Source organism: Ammospiza nelsoni, chromosome 1 (assembly GCF_027579445.1).
Source record: "Ammospiza nelsoni isolate bAmmNel1 chromosome 1, bAmmNel1.pri, whole genome shotgun sequence".
Taxonomy (NCBI): Eukaryota; Metazoa; Chordata; class Aves; order Passeriformes; family Passerellidae; genus Ammospiza; species Ammospiza nelsoni.
In genome coordinates this window covers 2235371-2254857 of record NC_080633.1, presented here as the reverse complement: position 1 = coordinate 2254857, position 19487 = coordinate 2235371, and the positions used below count along the sequence as shown (strand labels likewise).

Sequence of the window (19487 nt, the reverse complement as noted above, 5' to 3'; positions counted from 1 at the left end):
AACCTTGAGACCGAGAAATGAAGAGCCCTGACTCCTTCTTCAAGCGCCAGGCTGGGAAAAGAGACTTTGGAACTTTTCTCGGGGTCACTCTGAGCAGTGAGAGATCCCGACCCTGGAAAGTGTGTCCTGCACTCCAGCCTCACGCTGTGACTTGCTGGGTTTTGTGTCAGGATCTCCTCTGCTGAGGGCAGGGTGGCTTTCTGTGCCTTCTCAGGGTGTCTCTTGGGCTCTGAAGGGACAAATCATCCTCTGTCCCTTCCCCAGCTGGGTTCTGGCTCTGCTTGCTGTGCTAAGATGATTTTTTTGTTTATGCCCAGTGACAGTGGTGCTCGTGTATTTTTGCCAGTTCCCCAAGTTCAGGCAGTGAGGCACCTGAAATGATTTCTTTCCACTTTCAGTTTTAAACACAGTCCTGTGGTGGAGGTGGCCAGGGATTTATGCCCAAACAAGCTCTGTGAGATCCAGTAGGGAGCATAAATCCAAATATTTCCTCTTACCTTTTTCCTGCTGCCACCTTGCACACACACTGTGAAGAGCCCCACTGTAAATCAAGTCCACAGGGATGCTCAGCCAGGAGATCCTGATCCCATTTCTATCACAGGCTGTATTTCATGGAATCCCAGAATGGTTTGGGTTGGAAGGACCTTAAATACCATCTAGATCCAAGCCCCTGCCCTGAGTGGGGATGCCACTCACTAGATCAGTGTCCAGGCTGGCCTTGGATATTTCCAGGCATGGTGCAACCACAGCCTCTCTAAGCAACCTGTGCCAAGGCCTCACCACCCTCACAGGGGAGAATTTCTGAGCTGGGGGTGCTCAGCCTGGAGAAAAGGAGACTCAGGGCTGCCCTCATCACTCTGTGCAGCTCCTGAAAGGTGCCTGTGCTCAGCTGGGGCTGGGCTCTGTCTGCAGCAGCACTGACACAACCAGAGCACACAGCCTCAAGGGAAATATAGGTTCGAAATTAGGAAAATGTTTTTTTTACAGAAAGAGTGATAAAGTTCTGGAATGGCTGCCCAGGTGGTAGAGTCCCCATCCCTGGGTGTGTTTAACAAAGCCTGGATGTGGCACTGGGTGCCAGGGTTGAGTTGAGGTGCTGGGGCCGGGTTGGACTCGATGATCTTGAAGGTCTCTTCCAACCTGGGAATTTTGGGAATTCTGTGATTCTGTGAAAGGAAGGAGCTTTAATGGCAGGGCAGAAGCACTGGCCAGAGCACACAGGTCTCCTCCAGGGCTGCAGCAGAACTGTCCCCATCCCAAAAGGTCTCTCTAAACCCATCTCTGCTTTTCTGTCTCTTGTCCTTCTGTGAACTCTTGCAGTAATATTTTGTTTCCCTGCCCTCACCGTGGTGTCCCCGTGTTTCCCTGCAGGCTGACGGGGAACGAACCCCTGACCATCCTCCCTCTGACCTCAGAAATGGAGGAGGCGGCCGTCAAGGCCCACTACAAGGTGTGTGACCGCCTGAAGCTGGAGAAGAAGCAGCGCCGGATGTGCCGGCGCGACCCCGGCGTGGCCGAGACGCTGATGGAGGCCATCAGCATGAGCGCCCTGGAGTGCCAGTACCAGTTCCGCTTCGAGCGCTGGAACTGCACCCTCGAGGGCCGCTACCGCGCCAGCCTGCTCAAGAGAGGTGGGGCTGGGGGCTGCAGGGGGGTCCTTGAGGGTGGGGGGTATGGGGGATCTTGGGGGTCCTCAAGGGAGGGGAGTCTGGAGCCACCTCAAGAGAAATGAGTCTGGGGGGCCTCCTCAAGGGAGGTCTGGAGGGGAGGCCTCTTCAGGAGAGGTGTGTTTGCGGCCTCCTGAAGGGAGGTGAGTCTGGGGCTCTGGGGGGCCCCTAAAGAGAAATGAATCTCGGAGCTCCTCAAGGGAGGTGGAGTCTGGGGCCTCCTCAAGAGACGTGAGTCTGGGGATCTGGGGCTCCTCAAGGGAGATGAGTCTGGGGCCTCCTCAAGGGAGGTGAGTTTGGGAGGCCTTAGGGGGATGCTAAAGAGAAATGAGTCTGGGGGCTCCTCAAGAGAGGTGAGTCTGGGGGTCTGGGGATTCCTCAAGGGACATGAGTGTGGAAGGTCTCCTCAAGGGAAGTGAGTCTGAGGGGTTCCTCAAGAGAAATGAGTCTGTGGGGCCTCCTCAAGGGAGGTGAGTCTGTGGGGTCTGGGGGCTCCTCAAGAGAAATGAGTCTGGGGGACTCCTCAGGGGAGGAGAGTCCAGGGGGTCCTCAAGGGAGGTGAATCTGGGGGCTCCTCAGGGGAGGTGGTTCTGGGGATTTCTCAGGGGCCTTCTCAAGGGAGGTGAGTCTGGGGGGTCTGGGGATTCCTCAAGGGACATGAGTCTGAGGAGTCTCCTCAAGGGAAGTGAGTCTGAGGAGTTCTTCAAGAGAGGAGAGTCTGGGGGCTCCTCAAGGGAGGTGAGTCTGGGGAGTGTGGGGAGCCTCCTCAAGGGAGGTGAGTCTGGGGGGCTCCTCAGGAGAAATGAGTCTGGAGGTTCCTCAAGAGAGATGGGTCTGGGGGGTCTAGGGGCTCATCCTGCCCTGATGGCCAGTCTGGGCCATCCTTTGCTGGTGGTGCTTCCCCAAGGTCCACCACGGGCTCCGTGCAAGGCCTGAGCTCATCCCTGGAAGTGCAGGGCAGGCAGAGAATGTGCTAATGGGGGTAATTTATGGGCTTGCCCTCTCTGCTTCCCACTGCTGGCCCTGGCTGCTCCCCTTGGAGGCTGGAGCTGTTTGTGCAGCTCTCTGCAGTTGCATTTTCTGCCCATTTCTGCTGGAAACTGAGCTGCTGCTGGAGGAGAGCGTTGGGAAGCTCTCAAAACTATCCCCTCTTTCTTTATTAATTTCTTTCTTATATTCTTTCTTTATTATTTCTCCTGTTCATTTTTCCTATTTATTTCTCCTGTTTATCATGCCAGTCTCTCAGGAAAAAGGTTGAGGAAACGCCTTTTTTAAGGAAATAAGGCAAACCAGACTGTTCTGTGCTGTCTTGTTAGAGGGGGCAAGGGGAGCCCTGTCATAGTGCAGGGCAAAACCTGCAGATTAATAATAAATAAATCCTTGCAATAAATCTGTTATTGCCAAGGATGTGAGCAGTGGGTAATTAATTCACCTGTTCTCATCAACTCAGGTGGAGATGGCCAGAAATTAGGATTATTGGAGGAGAAGGTGATATTTTTAGTTCTTTTATTTGTACCACCACATATAATCCAGTTTCTTCCACCCTCCCAGTAAAATCCAGTTCTTATTTTAGCACAATTTTACAGACAGCATTCGAGGGGCTCCAGGGCTTTAGTGCCTTCCAGAAAACCCCACACTCAGCAATAGGCCTGGACCTGGAAAAGCCAGGGTGTGAAAGGCTTCAAAGATAAGAGCAGAGGTTTGCAGGGCTTAATTAGTGAGGAGGAGTAATTCAGAAGCACCCGGGGCTTAACTAATGCACTGTCACTGACTGGTGGAAACAAGGAAAGTCCTTATGAAACCCAAGAGCTCCAGGCCAGAGCTGCAAGACATTTAAAAATATCCCTGCATGCCAGAGGAGTCCCTGGATTAGTGGTGCCTTGGGGAAGCCAAGCACTTTCTCATGCTGACACCTGGAGGCCACAGCTCGTTCCTTCAGACCTGCCTGTGCCCTGGGCAGGGTAGCCTGGAGTTAAAACCCCACGGAGACGCCCCCGTTGTCAGGGATCTGGGTGATAAATGAGAGCTCTGAGGGCTGCAGGGCTCTGCTGCTGTCTCATTCTGCCGTGGTTTATATCCCTGCAGCATCTCTGCCCTGCCCCGCTGCTGTAAATCCTTCAGGTGCTGTTCCTGAGCAGTAACACAGTGCTCTGTAAATCTTCCTCCTCCTCCTCCTCCTCTGCAGGAGCTGCTGGTTCCTGGCTCAGCATTGCAGCAAGTGGTACCCCAGGGCAAAGGCTGGCATGTATCACCCACTAGGGCACAGCTTTCCAAATCCGTCGCTCTCCTCCTTCAGGACTTTGCAAACAGAAAGGAAAAAGGGGAAAAAAACCCACTTTTTTCACTTAAAAGCAGAAAATTTTTTACACTTTGGTCACCCTGGCTGCTGGTTTGCAGCTTGGGCTGATGCAGCCCCCGTTTCTTAAAATAACAGGGGATTGTTTAAGGGACTCGTTATCCTCTTTGGATCCTCGTGCACAATTTTGGAAATGGCTGAAACTGGATAGCCAGGCCCGGCAGACTGTCAATGCACTGGGGCTTAGAATGCCTGCATTGATTTAAAGCTCATTATCTTGTTACAAAATATCTTGGTGCAATCAAATAGTGCGTGGTGGAGATGGCTTTAAAATCTGGCCAGAGCCAAATGTCACATGGAGCTCGTTGGGAGCTGTGAGATGATCCCCGTGCTGATGGGCACAGGGAATTTGGGAAGCTCTCAGTGGTGTGGGGAAGGGGAGGAGTGGAGACAAAGCTGTGGAGAGGGAGAAGCTGGCAGATGAGCTGCTCCTGCTGGCTTTCTGTCAGGTCTGGAATGCGTTGTGGTCGCACGGCGCTGACTTTCTGCTGGGATTCCACAACTGCTCCGGATTCAGCAGGGTGGAGAGCTGGGCTGCCCAATTCAGCAATTCACGCTGGTGGCTGGGAGCTGAGTGTGCAAGGCCAGCTTGGATGGGGTTTGGATTGACCTGGCATAGTGGAAGGTGTCTCTGCCCAGGACAGGATGGATCTCAGGGTCCCTTCCAACCCAAATCACGCCATGATTGCAGGCTCAGACCTCCAGGGCAATGTTGGCACACCCCATCCCATTGAGGATTCTCTGTTTGACACTGGTGCTCTTCATTCTGGCTGTGGCAAGAATTCTCCAATCCAGGAGCACAGCTGGCTTTGGTAGTGGCATCCCTCTGACAGGCATGTGGGCAGTCAGACCAGAGGTGTAACCTAGAAAAAACTGTTTTTAGTGAAAAAACATAGTTCACAAAGGATGAGAGATGCTTAGAAGGCTGATGGCTGGGAGTTGAGTGTGCAAGGCCAGCTTGGATGGGGTTTGGAGCAACCTGGGATAGTGGAAGTTGTCCCTGCTCAGGACGGGATGGATCTCAGGGTTCCTTCCAACCCAAATCACGCCATGATTCCAGGCTCAGAGCTCCAGGGCAGGGTTTTCACACCCCATCCCATTGAGGATTCTCTGTTTGACACTGGTGTCTGTTCATTCTGTGTGGCTGTGGCAAGAATTCTCCAATCCAGGAGCACAGCTGTCTTTGGTAGTGGCATCCCCCTGACAGTCTAACCTGGGGTGTAACCTAGAGAAAACCAAGGATTTTAGCGAAAAAACACAGTTTACAAAGGATGAGAGATGCTTAGAAGGCAGTTTCTACCCAGAGGAGTATCTGGGTACCCATGAGTTTTTGTTGTGTGAATTTAGAATATAGAATTTAGGATACTCCACTTATATATGAAGAATACTCCCCTCCACATATATATAATATATGAATTTAGAATACTCCACTTCCAGTGGAGTATTTGCAGTGCTGAAGGTGTTTCTGGGCTGTCAGAATATTAAAATAAGAAAATTTGTTATTTTAACTCTCACCACTCTTTGCAGTGTCCTCAGTGAATGTAGAGCTGAATCTTCTTTATTTTAGCGTCGTTTCTAGAGATGAAAAGGTTCCTGTTCTCCTTTTCCGGGTGAGCAGTAGAATGATTGGATAATTCCTACCACAATTTGGAGGTAGAACCTCAGAACCCTTGGGAGGACCAAGCCTTGGTCTCCTGGGGTGGATTTCCATCAGTCTTCCTGCTCCTGGGAGTGTTTTGGGAAGGCAGACTCTGGGAATGGCCACATGAGTTTGCTTGGAGTGTCATGAACCTCCCAAGGAACAGTTCCAAAAATGACCTGGCAGTGTCTCTGCATGTCCTTGGTTGACACACCAGCTCACAGATATATCCACTACTGTCACCATCCACTTGTGTTATTTTTGAGTGGGGGATTTCTTGAGTCCCATCCAAAGCCGTTCTGGAATTGCATCTCAAATATGCAGTCGTTTACAGCTTCCATAGCTGGGGAATGGGCAGCTATAAATACTGCCATGTTTGCTTTTTATTTCTGGCTTTTATAATTTGGATTGAAACCCTGGGTCCCTCTGGGTGTCGCTTGCCTGTCAGGGGTGTGGATGCTGTCACATCCCTGCAGGTGAGTGTGGAGGTGTAAAGAAAGGCTGTGCATGGAGGTTTGAGGTGTAAACTGGGTTTTTTTGAGTGAGATGCTGCATTGGGTGACACATCTCCTGCTTCCCAGCCCTCAGGTGTCATCTGTCAACAATTCTGCCAGTCTGGAGCAGGACCCAGTGATTTGATTCAGGAGGAAAGGGAAGAGTGAGGAGGATTGGAAGCCTCTGCTGGGTTCTGCAGTTTGGTGTCCCTTTGGTAGCAGCTGTGGTACCTCCATTTCCGGTCCAACTCTTCATGGAGTCAAAGCTTTGGCTCTGAGGGGACCTTAGAGCTCATCCAGTTCCACCCCCTGCCATGGGGAGGGACACATTCCACTATCCCAGGTTGCTCCAAGCCCTGCCCAGCCTGGTCTTGGACACTTCCAGGGATGGGACAACTCTTGCTCAACTCTTTCCATTTTCAGGCAGAGACTGTGAGTGACACAGAGTGACAGGCACCGAGCTGGCCAGATTCCATGGGCATTCCTGAATCCTTGTGCCACTCTGTCCATCATTCCTTGCCCTCTCCTGTGCCCTGTTCACCATCAGTGATGCAAGTAGAGTTTCCCATGCTGTGAGGGAGTCAGGAGGGCACAGCTTTTCCCAGTGGTGCCCAGCAGTGCCACAGGAGGAACAGGCAGGAATTGGTGCCCAGGAAATTCTACTTGAACATGAGGAAGAACTTCTTTCCCAGGCAGTGACTGAGCCCTGGTGTGGAGTCTCCTTCATTGGAGATATTCCAGAGCAGTCTGGATGCAATCCTGAGCCCTGAGCTGTGGGATGGCCCTGCTGGAGCAGGGAGGTGCCACCAACTGCCCCCCCATGGTCCCTTCTGTCACCGGCTGGGGGCTGTGTACAAATCACCAACGGGACGGGGATGTTGTGGAACATGCCTTGAGCTGTTTTATCTTCCAGCATCAGTCCCATTCCATGGTTATGACAATGGGAAGATGCCACCAGCTCACATCCCAGGCAGCAGACGAAGAATTTATGTTACAATTTACTTTATAAGTTTTTTGACCAATCACACAAAGCAAAAGCACATTGACAGTAGTTCCATCCAATCACTATAAGCACAGGTACCTTTGGTTAAAACAATGTTTGCTTATTTCAAATACAATATCTGCTTGTGAGCCTTAAAACACAATGCACACAGCTCCATTATTAAGCTTCAAACTTCCTAATATCTCACTAGATAAACTTTTCTGTAGCTTAGAGAGTTATTCTAGACAAGGGTTAATACACAGACCATTGTTCTATTTGTCTTTGCTTTTTTATAGTTTAAATAATTTTTCTGCTAACCTATCTCATGGCTACTGCTTAGCTCTAATCACAGTTCTACTGCCTCTGGGGCCTGCCTTTTGCAGCTTTCCCAAAACCCTCTGATTTTGTGAATTGCCTTACCTGCCAACCTTACTACTCTCTTACTCCATGACGCAACTCACGCTCCTCTCCCGATAGGCTTTACCTCCATTTCCTGTGAGTTTTTCCTTTCTTTAATGTAGGATTGATGGAGGGTAGCACGGTGGGTATGGATGGAGATGAGAGATCTCTGCAGCCAGGTTGTGGAACTTGGGGTTTATTGCAAAGGGCCTGGGTGCAGGGCCCTGCTGGGAGCTGCCAGCCACAGCTCAGAGCAGGACTGAGAGAGGTGGGGAGAAGATGAGAGGGTAAGAGAGTAAAAGGATAAGAGAGTAAAAGGGGTAAGAGCGTAAAAGGCAAGAGCTAAGAGACAAAGTAAAAGAAGTAAAAGACGAAAGGTAAGAGCTAAGAGACAAAGGTAAGAGAGCGAAGTTCCCGTTACAATACAATAAATCATCTTCTGTGTTGAATATTCTGATTCTCACTAACCAATCTAGTACAATATACAAATCCTACAGCATTTACATACAGCCTATAAGAATCAGTACATTACTGTACCGTGTTACATTTTAAACCCTAAAAACTCCTCTTTGGGTCCCTTCTGCCAAGCTGGCAGGGTCTGCTCTGCCCCTTGGAGCTGTCTGCAAGCAGAGGGTGTTGTTTCATCAAAAGGGGATTACCTTCAGCTGGCCACACCATTGTTGTCCCATTGTTCATTCAGTAACTGAGGTATCTCAAACTTGCTTTCATTTCAATCTCGCTTGTAGTGTCCATATTCTCAAAATCTTTTGCCAGAAAATCATATTCGTAAGGCTTTCCTATTTCATCTCCCCCAACACTTTAAGCTGCAGCTAGAGCCTGTTCCTGCTTGTCCCTGCAGGTTTCAAGGAGACAGCCTTCCTGTACGCCATCTCCTCGGCGGGGCTGACGCACGCCATGGCCAAGGCGTGCAGCGCGGGGCGCATGGAGCGCTGCACCTGCGACGAGGCGCCCGACCTGGAGAACAGGGAGGCCTGGCAGTGGGGAGGCTGCGGGGACAACCTCAAGTACAGCAACAAGTTCGTCAAGGAGTTCCTGGGGAGGAAGCCCAACAAGGACCTGCGAGCCAGGGTGGACTTCCATAACAACCTGGTGGGCATGAAGGTGCGTTGAAGGCGCCGCGGAGTGGTGGGGTCAGGCTGCTGTGGGGCTTTGGAGGGAATTATGCTGTTCTTGGGTGTGGGATAGGAGTGTTGGAGGTGAAATGGATGGAGTGATGCTCCTTCTGGAGGGGTGAAGGCTGAGCTGTGGGATCATGCCCTGGTTTTGACTGTGCAAAACCATTAGAGAGAGACTAGAGGGAAAGGAAAGGGACTGGCCAGGTTTAGGAAATATGAGGTGGAGACAAAGATTGCTGGTTCCCCACAAGGAGGAAAGGATTTCACACCACAAAGGGATGGAAAGGCTTACATGAGGTAGAAATGGAAGAAAGGTTTTATGCTGCCACAACACATCCTTGAGGGATGCTTCTCTTGCAGCAGCTGAGTAGAGCGTGGACAGTGTAGCATCTCCTTGGCCAGGTTTCTTTAAAACTGGCTGGAGAAACAGCTGGCAGGGAACCAGGGTGGAGAGATTAATTTCTGGCTGACCTCAGACCTAATAGCCCCTTCAGTTTTGTCTTCTGTGTCACCTAGAGCACAGAAACCTCCTGTGTCACCTAGAGGGGGAGATGGTGCTTGGTTGTAGAGTGCCTTTTTCCTTTTCCCATCTTTATCCTCTCTTCCTGCTCTTTACACCAACTCTGAGGCTGCCTAGGGGCCTCTCTGCAGGACTGCCAGAGTTCAGGAAGCATTTGGACAATGCTCTGGGACACATGGTGTGATTTTTGGGTTTGTCCCATGCAGGGCCAGGATTTGGACTCGATGATCCCTGTGGGTCCCTTTCCAGCTCAGCATTTTCCATGACAGATGTAAAGGACAAAGTGTCTGCGAGTGCTGGGTCATCCCAGCAAGGGGAAAAGGAAGAGGCTTTCCACCTTCTCCCATAAAATGCTTGGCTGTACCTAGCCTAGAGTTGCTCCAACACGAAAATCCCTCAGATTGGCCAGCACAGGTGCTTAGGATCAGTGTTTCATTGCACCAACCTCCAAGGGGGACATACTGCAGGGCCAGAAATAGCCCTCGAGCCTTGTTATTGTCTGTGTGATTGGATGCAGGCTTGGGGCTGGGATGGGGGACCTGGGTCTCCAGTTTCCCAGGCAAATGCAGCCCAGCCAGTTGTGCATTCTAGGAATGGCCACCCCAGCTCAGTTGTTGCTGTGTCTATGTATAAAATGTCATTCCTCGCGACGGAATTGGGGCATTGGGGAATGCCACCAGCCAGGGCTGGCCAGCAAAGTGTCTCCCCCTCTCCCTGCTACCAGATGCTCCTAGACAGCGCTGAGATCAGGATTAGAAATATCCTGGATTTAGCTGGTGTCTGGTTTTGGCTGACAGCTTTCCTGCTCTGGATTAAAGGGCTCAGTGTCTCTGAGCTCCTGTGGCAGCTCCCTGACGTGTCAAACAGGCTTTGCAGGATGATGGGACTTGTCTCAACCCTGGTGTTGGTTGCTCTGTCCCATCTTTTGGAGTTGAGTGTGCAGCAGATGGGATGGCAGTGGAGAAGGTGGCCCATGGAGGCAGTGATTCCATGCTGGATGTTTCTCTGAGATGTCCTGGCTCTCCTCTCATTCCTGAGTCACACAATACAGTCCCATCAAAACCTCCAAGGATGTGACTCTGGCACGTTCTTGTGGCTCCAGGAATATCCACCAACAGTGGCAGGGCTAAAAACCTCCCAGATGGGTTTGGCTCAACTCCCAGTGTTCCCAATCCCAGGAGCTGCAGTCAGGATGTCCATATGGCTGAGGCCACTCTTGGATTTAGGATTCGTGTCCTTAATTATCATCTGTGCTTTACACTGCACAACTCTGAGCTAAACAAACTCCAAGGATGAGCTGAGAGGTTGAACCTTCCCTTCTGTGTCCTGATCCTTGTGAGTTAGCTCCCAGGGGAAGATGCAGGACTCTCCAGCATCCTCTGCCTGCACTCCCCTTGGCACAGTGGGACTGTGGCCACTGGCAGTGGTTTCTCAGTGTGGTATCTGCAGCTGAACAGCTGAGTAACAGTTGTGACGGTTGTCCAGACACCCAGAGCCCTCCTGGCAACCCAAGTCTCAGACCTCTGCTGCAGGTCAGTGATCCACTGCTCCTATTTTCGTCCACCCACAATATCTCTGTCAAGCTGGGATTGCTGTGTGACAGCTCTCCTTTGCCTGTTTGCAGCAGCAGTTGAAATGATTTCTCTGTTTGTGCTGCTGGATATAATAATTCATTGGGCCATGGCATGGTGGAAAGCCAAGCCAAGGAGCCCAGCAGGCTCACAGCTCCACCATGGAGCCAGGCAGAGAAGGAGGGAATGCTGAGGAGGAAACTTTCAGGAGGATGGTGGTAGAAGATCAGGAGAACACACATTTGTATGGTTAGGATATTTGGCTTTAAACCCCTGGCACAATTTGGTGTCAGTAAGATGATGATCAGAGTGAGGACCCAGGCCGGCTCTGTGACTACAAAGTCAAAACTTGCAGTGCTTAATTCAGATTCCAGAATATTGAAACCAGTTTGACCTTCTTGATGTGGTGGATGGATTGTCTTTGGCACTGCTTGCTCTCAAGTGTGGATCAATACCAGGTTTGAGCTCTGCTCTACCTCCTGTTCCCACTGCAAGTGCAGGGATGAGGGGATGGAGGCTGAGAGCACCACTGCATTTCTTGCTGAGCTTGTGGATATTTCCCTTGAGGAAGGTACTGAGTTAAAAATGATTCTCAGCACGTTTTCTGTGCCTTCAAAGAGGCTGCCCACCAACCAACTCCTACCATAAAGACTTTGCCACTATCAAGCAGAGTTTTCTCAGTGACTGCAGCAGTCTGAAACCCCTTTGGACTCACCTACCGTGGTTATTGGAACAATAACTCATCTGGGTTTGATTTGGGGTTGATCAGAGGCAGTAGAGGGGTGCAGACAGCCTTGATTTTTGCCATTTTGGAGCTGAGGAGTTTAGAGCTGAAGTTCTTTCAGTGTGTGGATGTGTGTGTTCACTGAGAGAGTGGAGAAGTCTCTACCAATGATACAGCACAAGCTTGGTGGTCTCTCACTGATTCTTTACATGTCATTTCTCCCATCTAATTACTCCCAACCATGGCAAAACATACAAATAGTCCCTTGAGGCCCAGCAGAAAAAAAAAGGACCTGTGCTGGACTGACTAATTTGGCAAGCAACCATCTCCCCTCCTGGTCACCACACCAGTTTCTCCATGGTGTCACACCAGCAAACAATCCCTGTATTTCTGCGAGGGTGACATGATCCTATCCCGCCTAGTTTTAGTGTCTCTTGGTAGACGTTCTCATTTAATTATGAATTCACTTCTGCTTTTTACAACCTTGATGGGCTGCCTGTAATTTTGCTGCCACCAGTGAAATAATCACTGAACATGTTGTGCCCATGGTGGCTCACCAAGTTATATGATATGACCTCAGTGGTTAATGAAAGGGTGAGCTTGTCTAGTGTGAGGATGAGGTAATTAGACCAGGACTTCTCCAGCCTTCTCTTTATTGAAAAGCAGGAGCTCTGAATAGACCACTTATTAAAAAAGCAATTTCCCTTCCTTTGCCAGATCTACTCTCCCTTATTCAGCCATTCTTTCCGAGGGGTCTTGGGTGGAGAGGGTGTTTTGGGGGGAGAAGTCAACTGTATTAAAGCTCCATTGCCAGCAATGAAGTTTCTGAGTTATATTAAATGAAGCCCAGGCAGCCTTGCTAAAGCTCTCATCTTCTCTCCATCCTCCCCCCTTTTCCCCCTTGTACACACAAGTGCAGCCCTCTTTTGTAACCCATTAATGAAAAGGCGGAATATTAGAGCACTCAATTAGTTCCACTGGGCTTGAGTAAGTGATGTTTTAATTAAATTTGCCCAGTTTCTCAGCCAAGTATCATTAAACATGACTTTCCAACTCCCTCTCTGGAGCGTTGCTAAGTTTCTTAATCCCAGGAGTGCTGACCTCTTCCAGAGGTATGTCTGGTCAAGCATGTCTTACAGATCCAAGGGGCACAATTAAAAGGGGCTGCTGTTGCCCTAGGAAAAAAAAAATTATCATGTTCTCACTGCCTTTTCCCTTCATCCTTCCACAAACCTTTGCCTGAAGTTTATGTCTTGAGAGCTGAGAGTGTTTAATACAAAATTTTGGGGGAGGTAGAGATGGAGAAGAAGAAAAGGTCTCTCTTCCAGCAGTTTCCTGCTTTGAAACTGGTTCCTTTCATGAGGAGCACAATTAAAAGGGGCTGCTGTTACCCTCGAAAAAGAATTATCATGTTCTCACTGCCTTTTTCCTTCATCCTTCCACAAACCTTTGCCTGAAGTCCTTGTATAACCACAGTTGTCTTGAGTGTTTAATACAAAATTTTGGGGAGGTAGAGATGGAGAAGAAGATCTCTCTTCCAGCAGTTTCCTGCTTTAAAACTGGTTCCTTTCATGAGGCTTTTTTGCACAAGATGCTTTGGTGTGTGCAGAGCAAGTGTTTCTGAAGGATCACAGAATCCTGGAATGGCTTGGGTTGGAAGGGACCTACCTTAAAGGTCGCTTTGTCCCAAGCCCTTCATGGTCCTGGTCACCCTTGTAGGCTTCAATTCCAGATCCACCCTGAGACAGCTACACCTGGAACCATCTGGGATGCTCTGGAGAGGATAGAGGGAGGTGCCTGGTCTTTCCCTTGCTGTTGACTTGCTTATTTTGGAATTCCATCTGAGGAATGGCTTTTCCCCCCCAGGCAGTGCTGGCAGGGATCTCTCTGGAGGGCTGGAGATGCACTCTCCATATCAGGGAGATGTTTGCCCAGCTATCATCTGTCTGAGGAACTTCATGAGCTATCACATAACACGTTATCAGAGCATGCCACCCTCTTCATTTCTGGAGCTCCGTTGGGCAGAGGGGGGAAATTGAGACCCAGAAAGATTAAGTGACTCACTAAAGGTCACACACAGGCGGAGGGAGGCACAGTTCTCCTGTTGCAGAGACAGTGTTTACAAGCACTGACCATCCAGTCTCTCACAGTTCCTGCTCATTAACACAGTTCCAGTCCAATTCCAGGCTTTGCTGCACCTTCATGGTCTGTAATAATTGCTATTTTGGACCTTAATCCACTTGGTGCATGCAAAAAACCCAGAAGACATAAAGCATCCTTCTTGGCAGTTTTTTAGGGATGTGTTTGCAGTGAGAAATGGGGCATCACATGTTTACCAAGGTACAAATCAAACCCAGCGAATAACAGCCTGAGAAGAGCTCTTAATGTACAGATCAGTTTTCAGGGCCACCACTGGTATTAATTGCTGCAGGTTATGACAGGTAGGAATGCCCAGGCGTGCTCTCTGGATTTTCCTCTCCTTTCAGGCTGAGAATGGCTCAGCCAAAGCCTTTCTTAGGCCTGGAAATCAATACTCTGGAAAAAAAATTACTTGCTGTGTCCCATAAGTGATTGCAGTTGGTTGTTTATGTGGAGCTTTTTTAGCATGGGAAGCATGCTAGGAATACTGAGCATGGGGAAAATACTTCTGAAGTTCTCAGTTTTAAGTAGGGTTATGTTGTTCTATGCTTAAATGTTTGTGTTTTAATACCTATGTCACTGAAATATGAATGTTCCCATTTTTTAAAAAGGGAAGGGTAGTGGGAGGGGAAAACTGTTCTGAAAAAGCAGGTTGAGAACAGGCTGAAAAGAAGGGTTTTTAACACAGTAGAAGAAAAAAAATAAAGGATGACAACAAACAATTTGTGAAATTTTTATAGTTTATCCAGTGGCATTGGCCAGTGTGAAGGGACAAGTCTGGTCCACTGGTTGTGTGTGGGGACCGTGGCTGCTGTCCAAACAAACGTTAATACTCGAGCTGAGAGAGAATGACTAAGCCTATTTAAATTGGAGAGGGGACAGAGAGGATTGGATTTGTGGGGAGTCATCCCAAAGCCCTTCCCAAAGCCAGGCAAGGCTTTTCCCTGGATGATCTGCCTGCGAGGAGGCTTTGCTGCCTCCTCTCCCCCAAACCATAGCGAATGGTTTGAAGCCCTGGAGCCGCAGCCCAGCCATGACGACAGCGGAGCAATGAGTGCGGAATTCCCACGGCCGGGTGTCGGCCCTGGGCTGCTGCTGCCCAGACAAGAGTTGTCTGAAAAAAAAAAAAAAACAACAAAAAAAAAAAAAAAAAAAAAAAAAAAAAAAACACTGCCAGAGCCCCGTGACCCAGCTGGGAATGAATGGGAATCCTGTCCTCGGCGTTTCAGCTAAAACACTGAGAAATTGTGTGTTGCAGCATGTCTGAGACTGATCATGACGGGGGCACTCAGTCTGAGCTTCGCGGCGCACCATTGTTGGGAGGAAGGATTACATGTTGCATAGCAATGCTCTGCTGTGATCCCTTTTCCCCATGTAAAGCCAGTTGGGAAGGCAGTCCAGCAGAGCTATCTGGTTTCCTCCGAGTTGGAAAACCCCAAGAAAAACGGTTCTGTCTTGCTTTGTGTTTCCCTCATTCTGATTTTGTCAGTATTGGGTGTTCTCACGGCAAGGTCAGTGGGAATTTGTGTTCCTATGTCAAGCTAAAAATCCTTATTTTCCTCCCAAGCTGTTCTGTTTGATACTGCCAGACCAGGTGTTTGTTCAGAGGAGAGTGGGAGGACAGAATTCCCATGTGTGATGCCATCCCTGACCCACCACTTGTCTTTGTTTGGCTTTGATTTCATGGTAGGAGCTCTCTACAGCACACAGTACAAAAGGAATGCTCCTTGTTGCTGCTACTCTTGAGTTACTACAACCCTGTGTGGTATCTGTGGAGTTGGGGCCATGGGGAGCATGAAATATTTTGTGCCTTGCATGGAAGCTGAGCCATTCTGCTTCATATCTGTGACAAAGGTGCAGGTGGCCACATCCTTGGTGTGGATGAAGTGATTATTCAGTGGTGAGCTCAGAACAGGTTCAGGTCTGTGTAGGATGGAGGTAAATCAGGCTCTGAACTGTGATGAGCCTTGAAAAGAAAGCAGGAGCTGCTACAGCTCCTGAAATATGATTTTATATGGTAAAACCTTACTCTTCCTCATCTAACTAAGAGTTCTTTGGCTATAAAAACTGTGTTTTTCTCTGCTGGAAGAAGGATAGAAGACCTTCAAGTTTGAAAGCACGATCCAGACATTTGTCCCAGGATCCAGCCAGCAAAGCTTTCTCCAAGCAACCTGCTGACTTGGATCAGTCTTGCTCTGCTTCCTGAAGAAATGAGGTGGATTTAAGTGTCTCTGACAGGAGCTTGCACCAAGAGGAGGAAAGATCATTGTGGAAGCTGGGGAGCGGGACGGGAACCAGAAGGGCTTTGCCAAGATTCATTTTGGCTTGTGGGTGGCTGGGGCTGCAGGCAGCAGTTCCCCATCACACAGCGCCTCGAGGAGCTGCAGCGTGACTGACAGCAGCAGGGGAGGCTGCCTGGGCAGGGAATTTTTCTAGGATTTTCACTCTTGCTGCCTCGTAACATTCTTGAGCCCTTCCCGGTCCTTCCAGGAGAGGCTTTACGGGGCGGTCAGGATGCACCGCGCTTGCATGGCAGCCACAGGAAAATCCACATGCTGGATTTCATGAACTGCTGCATTCATGGGGACAGGGACAATGGAAACCTTTTATGCTTTGGTCCACCAGAGCTGTCCCAGCCACTGCTTAACAAGGAGCTAGAAGCGAGTCAGGAAAATCCAGACTGGGGTTCATGTGGAACTTTGTTTGAGCCCAGATGAGGAGAATAGAATTAATCTACCCAAATACACTTATTAGTACTCCTTGAGGGACCTTTATGCTGGTGGAGGGACAGCTGGTGTGATGAGAATGTTTTAAAACACCTCAATTACTGCAAGATGGAGATATTTAAACACCTGAGTTTCACCCAGAGGGCAGGATTCTGCTCACAGACTCCCCTGAAATAAGGAGCCTCTGTGTGGGCTGGGTCCCCAGGTTCCTGTTGGAGATAGAGATGTGCTCAGCTGTCAGAGGGAGCCTGGAGAGCTGTTCAGTGGAGCAGGTGTTTGCCTCACTGCAGGTCCTGCCCTGCTCTGGCTGCCCTGACTGCGATGAGAGTTCTGAGGTGTTTCTCAGACTGAGGTGTTTAAACTCGAGTGTTTGCCTCGGTGAGGTCAACCCTGGCTGGCTGGTGTGATTCAAGTGCCTAAACCTACATGCTTACACCTGACTGAAGGTCCTGCGCCATCAGCCAGCTGCCAATCCATCAGGATCAGGTTTTCCAACACGTGTTGGGCTGTATCCACCAGCCCCACGTGGACGCCTTGGCTGCAGCGCTCCTGCAACGTCAGCACTCCCACAGAGCTCCAGAGAGGTGGCTCCTGACAAGAACAGCCCCGAGTCCAGGTTCCCTTCCTGAGTTCCATGACCCTGTCTTGTTCAATCAGCTCCGAGCCCAGGAGCAGGACTGCAAGCTGAGCCAGTTCCTGTTGGTTTCTTGCTTTCCCAACTCCTGGGCAATGGGGGTTGCCTCCTTTTCCAGGTGGAGCAGATGCAAATGTGCTGTGGGAGGAGGAAAGGTTGAGGAAAGCCTGAAGTGATGAATGACTGCAGTGTGCAGCCCTTTCCCAAGTATCCCAGCAATTTCTGCCCGCTTTGCTGATGGTGTGGGCGTGAAATCAGGTGGAGGAGCTTTGTTTCACACGAACTCAGCTCTCACTTCTGGACAAGCAGTGAAACGGGACTTTACACCAGGGAGGGGACGGGTGAGGGTTGGGGTTTTCCCCCCTCCCCCTCGGTGTTGAAATGTGTTCTGCACGCTCTTGTCTGACATTGTGGGATTTCTTGTGGACTTGGCGAGACACTTTGGCACACAAAGCGTGACAGCCCTTACCCAAGGCATCCCAGCTGAGCGCTATAACCAGCAACACATCTCCCCCTGTAACCCGTCACCGCTCTGAATGCTACTGTGTATTATTGGATTGCACTCGCAAAGGTCTCTGGCTGTCACAGGAATGAAGTGTGACCATTGGACAGGCTCTGCTGAAGGCTGCATTATGCATATTGTCTTTCTAAAAATGTTTCTGGAATATCACAATTGGGCCAGGCCCCAATTCCGAGTCCATGACCTATTGCACGGTTGCACATGGGGCTCAGCAGGATTTGTGCAGCCAAATAATTAAGAACTGGATGGTCAGGAAATGGACTGCAGCCAGTCCTCTGCTGTCAGGAGGCCACAGCAGAGCCAGATGCCATCATGGGCACGGGGGGAGGTTGTTTTCTTCTTTTTTAGGTACCGTAGATGCCCAAAGGAAGGGCACTTTCAACAGTACTTTGGTCCCTTGTCAGGACCCAGCTTTGTCAAACAAACTCTGTCCTTACCTGCTGATTTAAGGGGTGGCTGTATCTTACCCATTTAAAGTCAACAGAATCTAATTTTGGGGAAGGGGCAGGGTGGGAGAATTAGAAATACAAATTTGTGTTCATAATCTGTTGGCAAAATGTGGGGTATGTGTGGCTGTCCAAATAACATCTCTGCTCGTGTGTTGCCCATGGAGGTACCCCAGGTAAATCTCTCTCTGGAGAAGCAGAGATGGAACATTCCAATGCTGTTTCTAAGTAGATGGATGTTGTTTTGTGCCGTGAAACTTCTTTCTTACATTGATTTGAAAAGAATTGGATCCTTTGTTTGGCATCAGTCAGTTGATGATGCTAAACTAAGATTGCTTCTTCTTGTGCTTGGGTTTGGGGTCCTGTGGTATGGAGAAGGTTCCTATCATCCACATTTCTGTTCTGGAGCATGTGCCACCCCACCTCTTTCTGTTTCTTCCACTTTTATATCTTACCTACTTATTACTGACAAAGATAAATAGGTCTTAAAATATGTATTAATCTCTTAGTTGTATCACAATTTCAGATCTCTATCTACAAAATGAGTGGCAGCACTGGACAATCTTTGTGCACCTTTCTAGTATCTTTAATTAGCCAATTAAGCAAAGTTTTTACAGCTGAATGTCACACTCTGGGAACTGAGATCCTTTTGAAGCATTTCCTGTAGGATGTGTTTTGAATGTCATAATCTGGGAACTGAGATCTTTTTCAAATATTTCTTGTAGGATGCGTTTTCTGTCTGATTGCAACAGATGTATTGTCATCAACTTTGTGTCCCTGAAGCATCTTCTAGAAAATATCATGTTTTACTTGATGCTTTGATGACTGATTCTCTCTGGGGCCGTGTGTGTGTCTGCAGGTCATCAAAGCCGGTGTGGAGACCACCTGCAAATGCCACGGCGTGTCCGGCTCCTGCACCGTCCGGACGTGCTGGAGGCAGCTCTCCCCCTTCCACGAGATCGGCAAGCAGCTGAAGCAGAAGTACGAGACCTCGCTCAAGGTGGGCAGCACCACCAACGAGGCCACGGGGGAAGGCGACATTTCCCCCCCTAAAAAATCCATCCCCGGCCACAGCGATCAAATCCCAAGGACTACGGACCTCGTCTACATTGACGACTCCCCGAGCTTCTGCCTGATGAGTCGCTATTCCCCCGGCACGTCGGGACGGAAGTGTTACAAGGACAAGAACTGCGACAGCATCTGCTGCGGCCGGGGCCACAACACGCAGAGCCGGGTGGTGACGCGCCCGTGCCAGTGCCAGGTGCGTTGGTGCTGCTATGTGGAGTGCAAGCAGTGCACCCAGAGGGAGGAGGTTTACACCTGCAAGGACTGACACGACCCGCGGCTGCTGCTGCACTTGGGCCAGCTTGGAGAACTGCTTATGGAGACAAACAGGGTTTGATTGACCTTCTGGCATCTGGAAGCTATGTTGAGACATAAGCACTTTGTAGGGTACAGGTGACCCAGCTGTGTTGCTGTTTTGTTTTGGGGTTTTTTGTTTTGTTTTCTTTTTGTTTTGTTTATCCTGTAGACT

At 49.6% G+C, this 19487-nt stretch overlaps 1 protein-coding gene across 1 annotated transcript in view; it reads left to right on the top strand.

Annotated features, from left to right (window-relative positions):
• Positions 1-19286, top strand: part of WNT9A (Wnt family member 9A) — a 60189-nt gene extending 40903 nt beyond the window's left edge. Inside the window, exons 2-4 of the mRNA XM_059484994.1 lie at positions 1372-1631; positions 8397-8659; positions 18813-19286. Of these exons, the coding sequence (XP_059340977.1) occupies positions 1372-1631; positions 8397-8659; positions 18813-19286 (997 nt within the window). The remainder of the gene's footprint in view (positions 1-1371; positions 1632-8396; positions 8660-18812) is intronic.
• Positions 19287-19487: the final 201 nt, after the last annotated feature.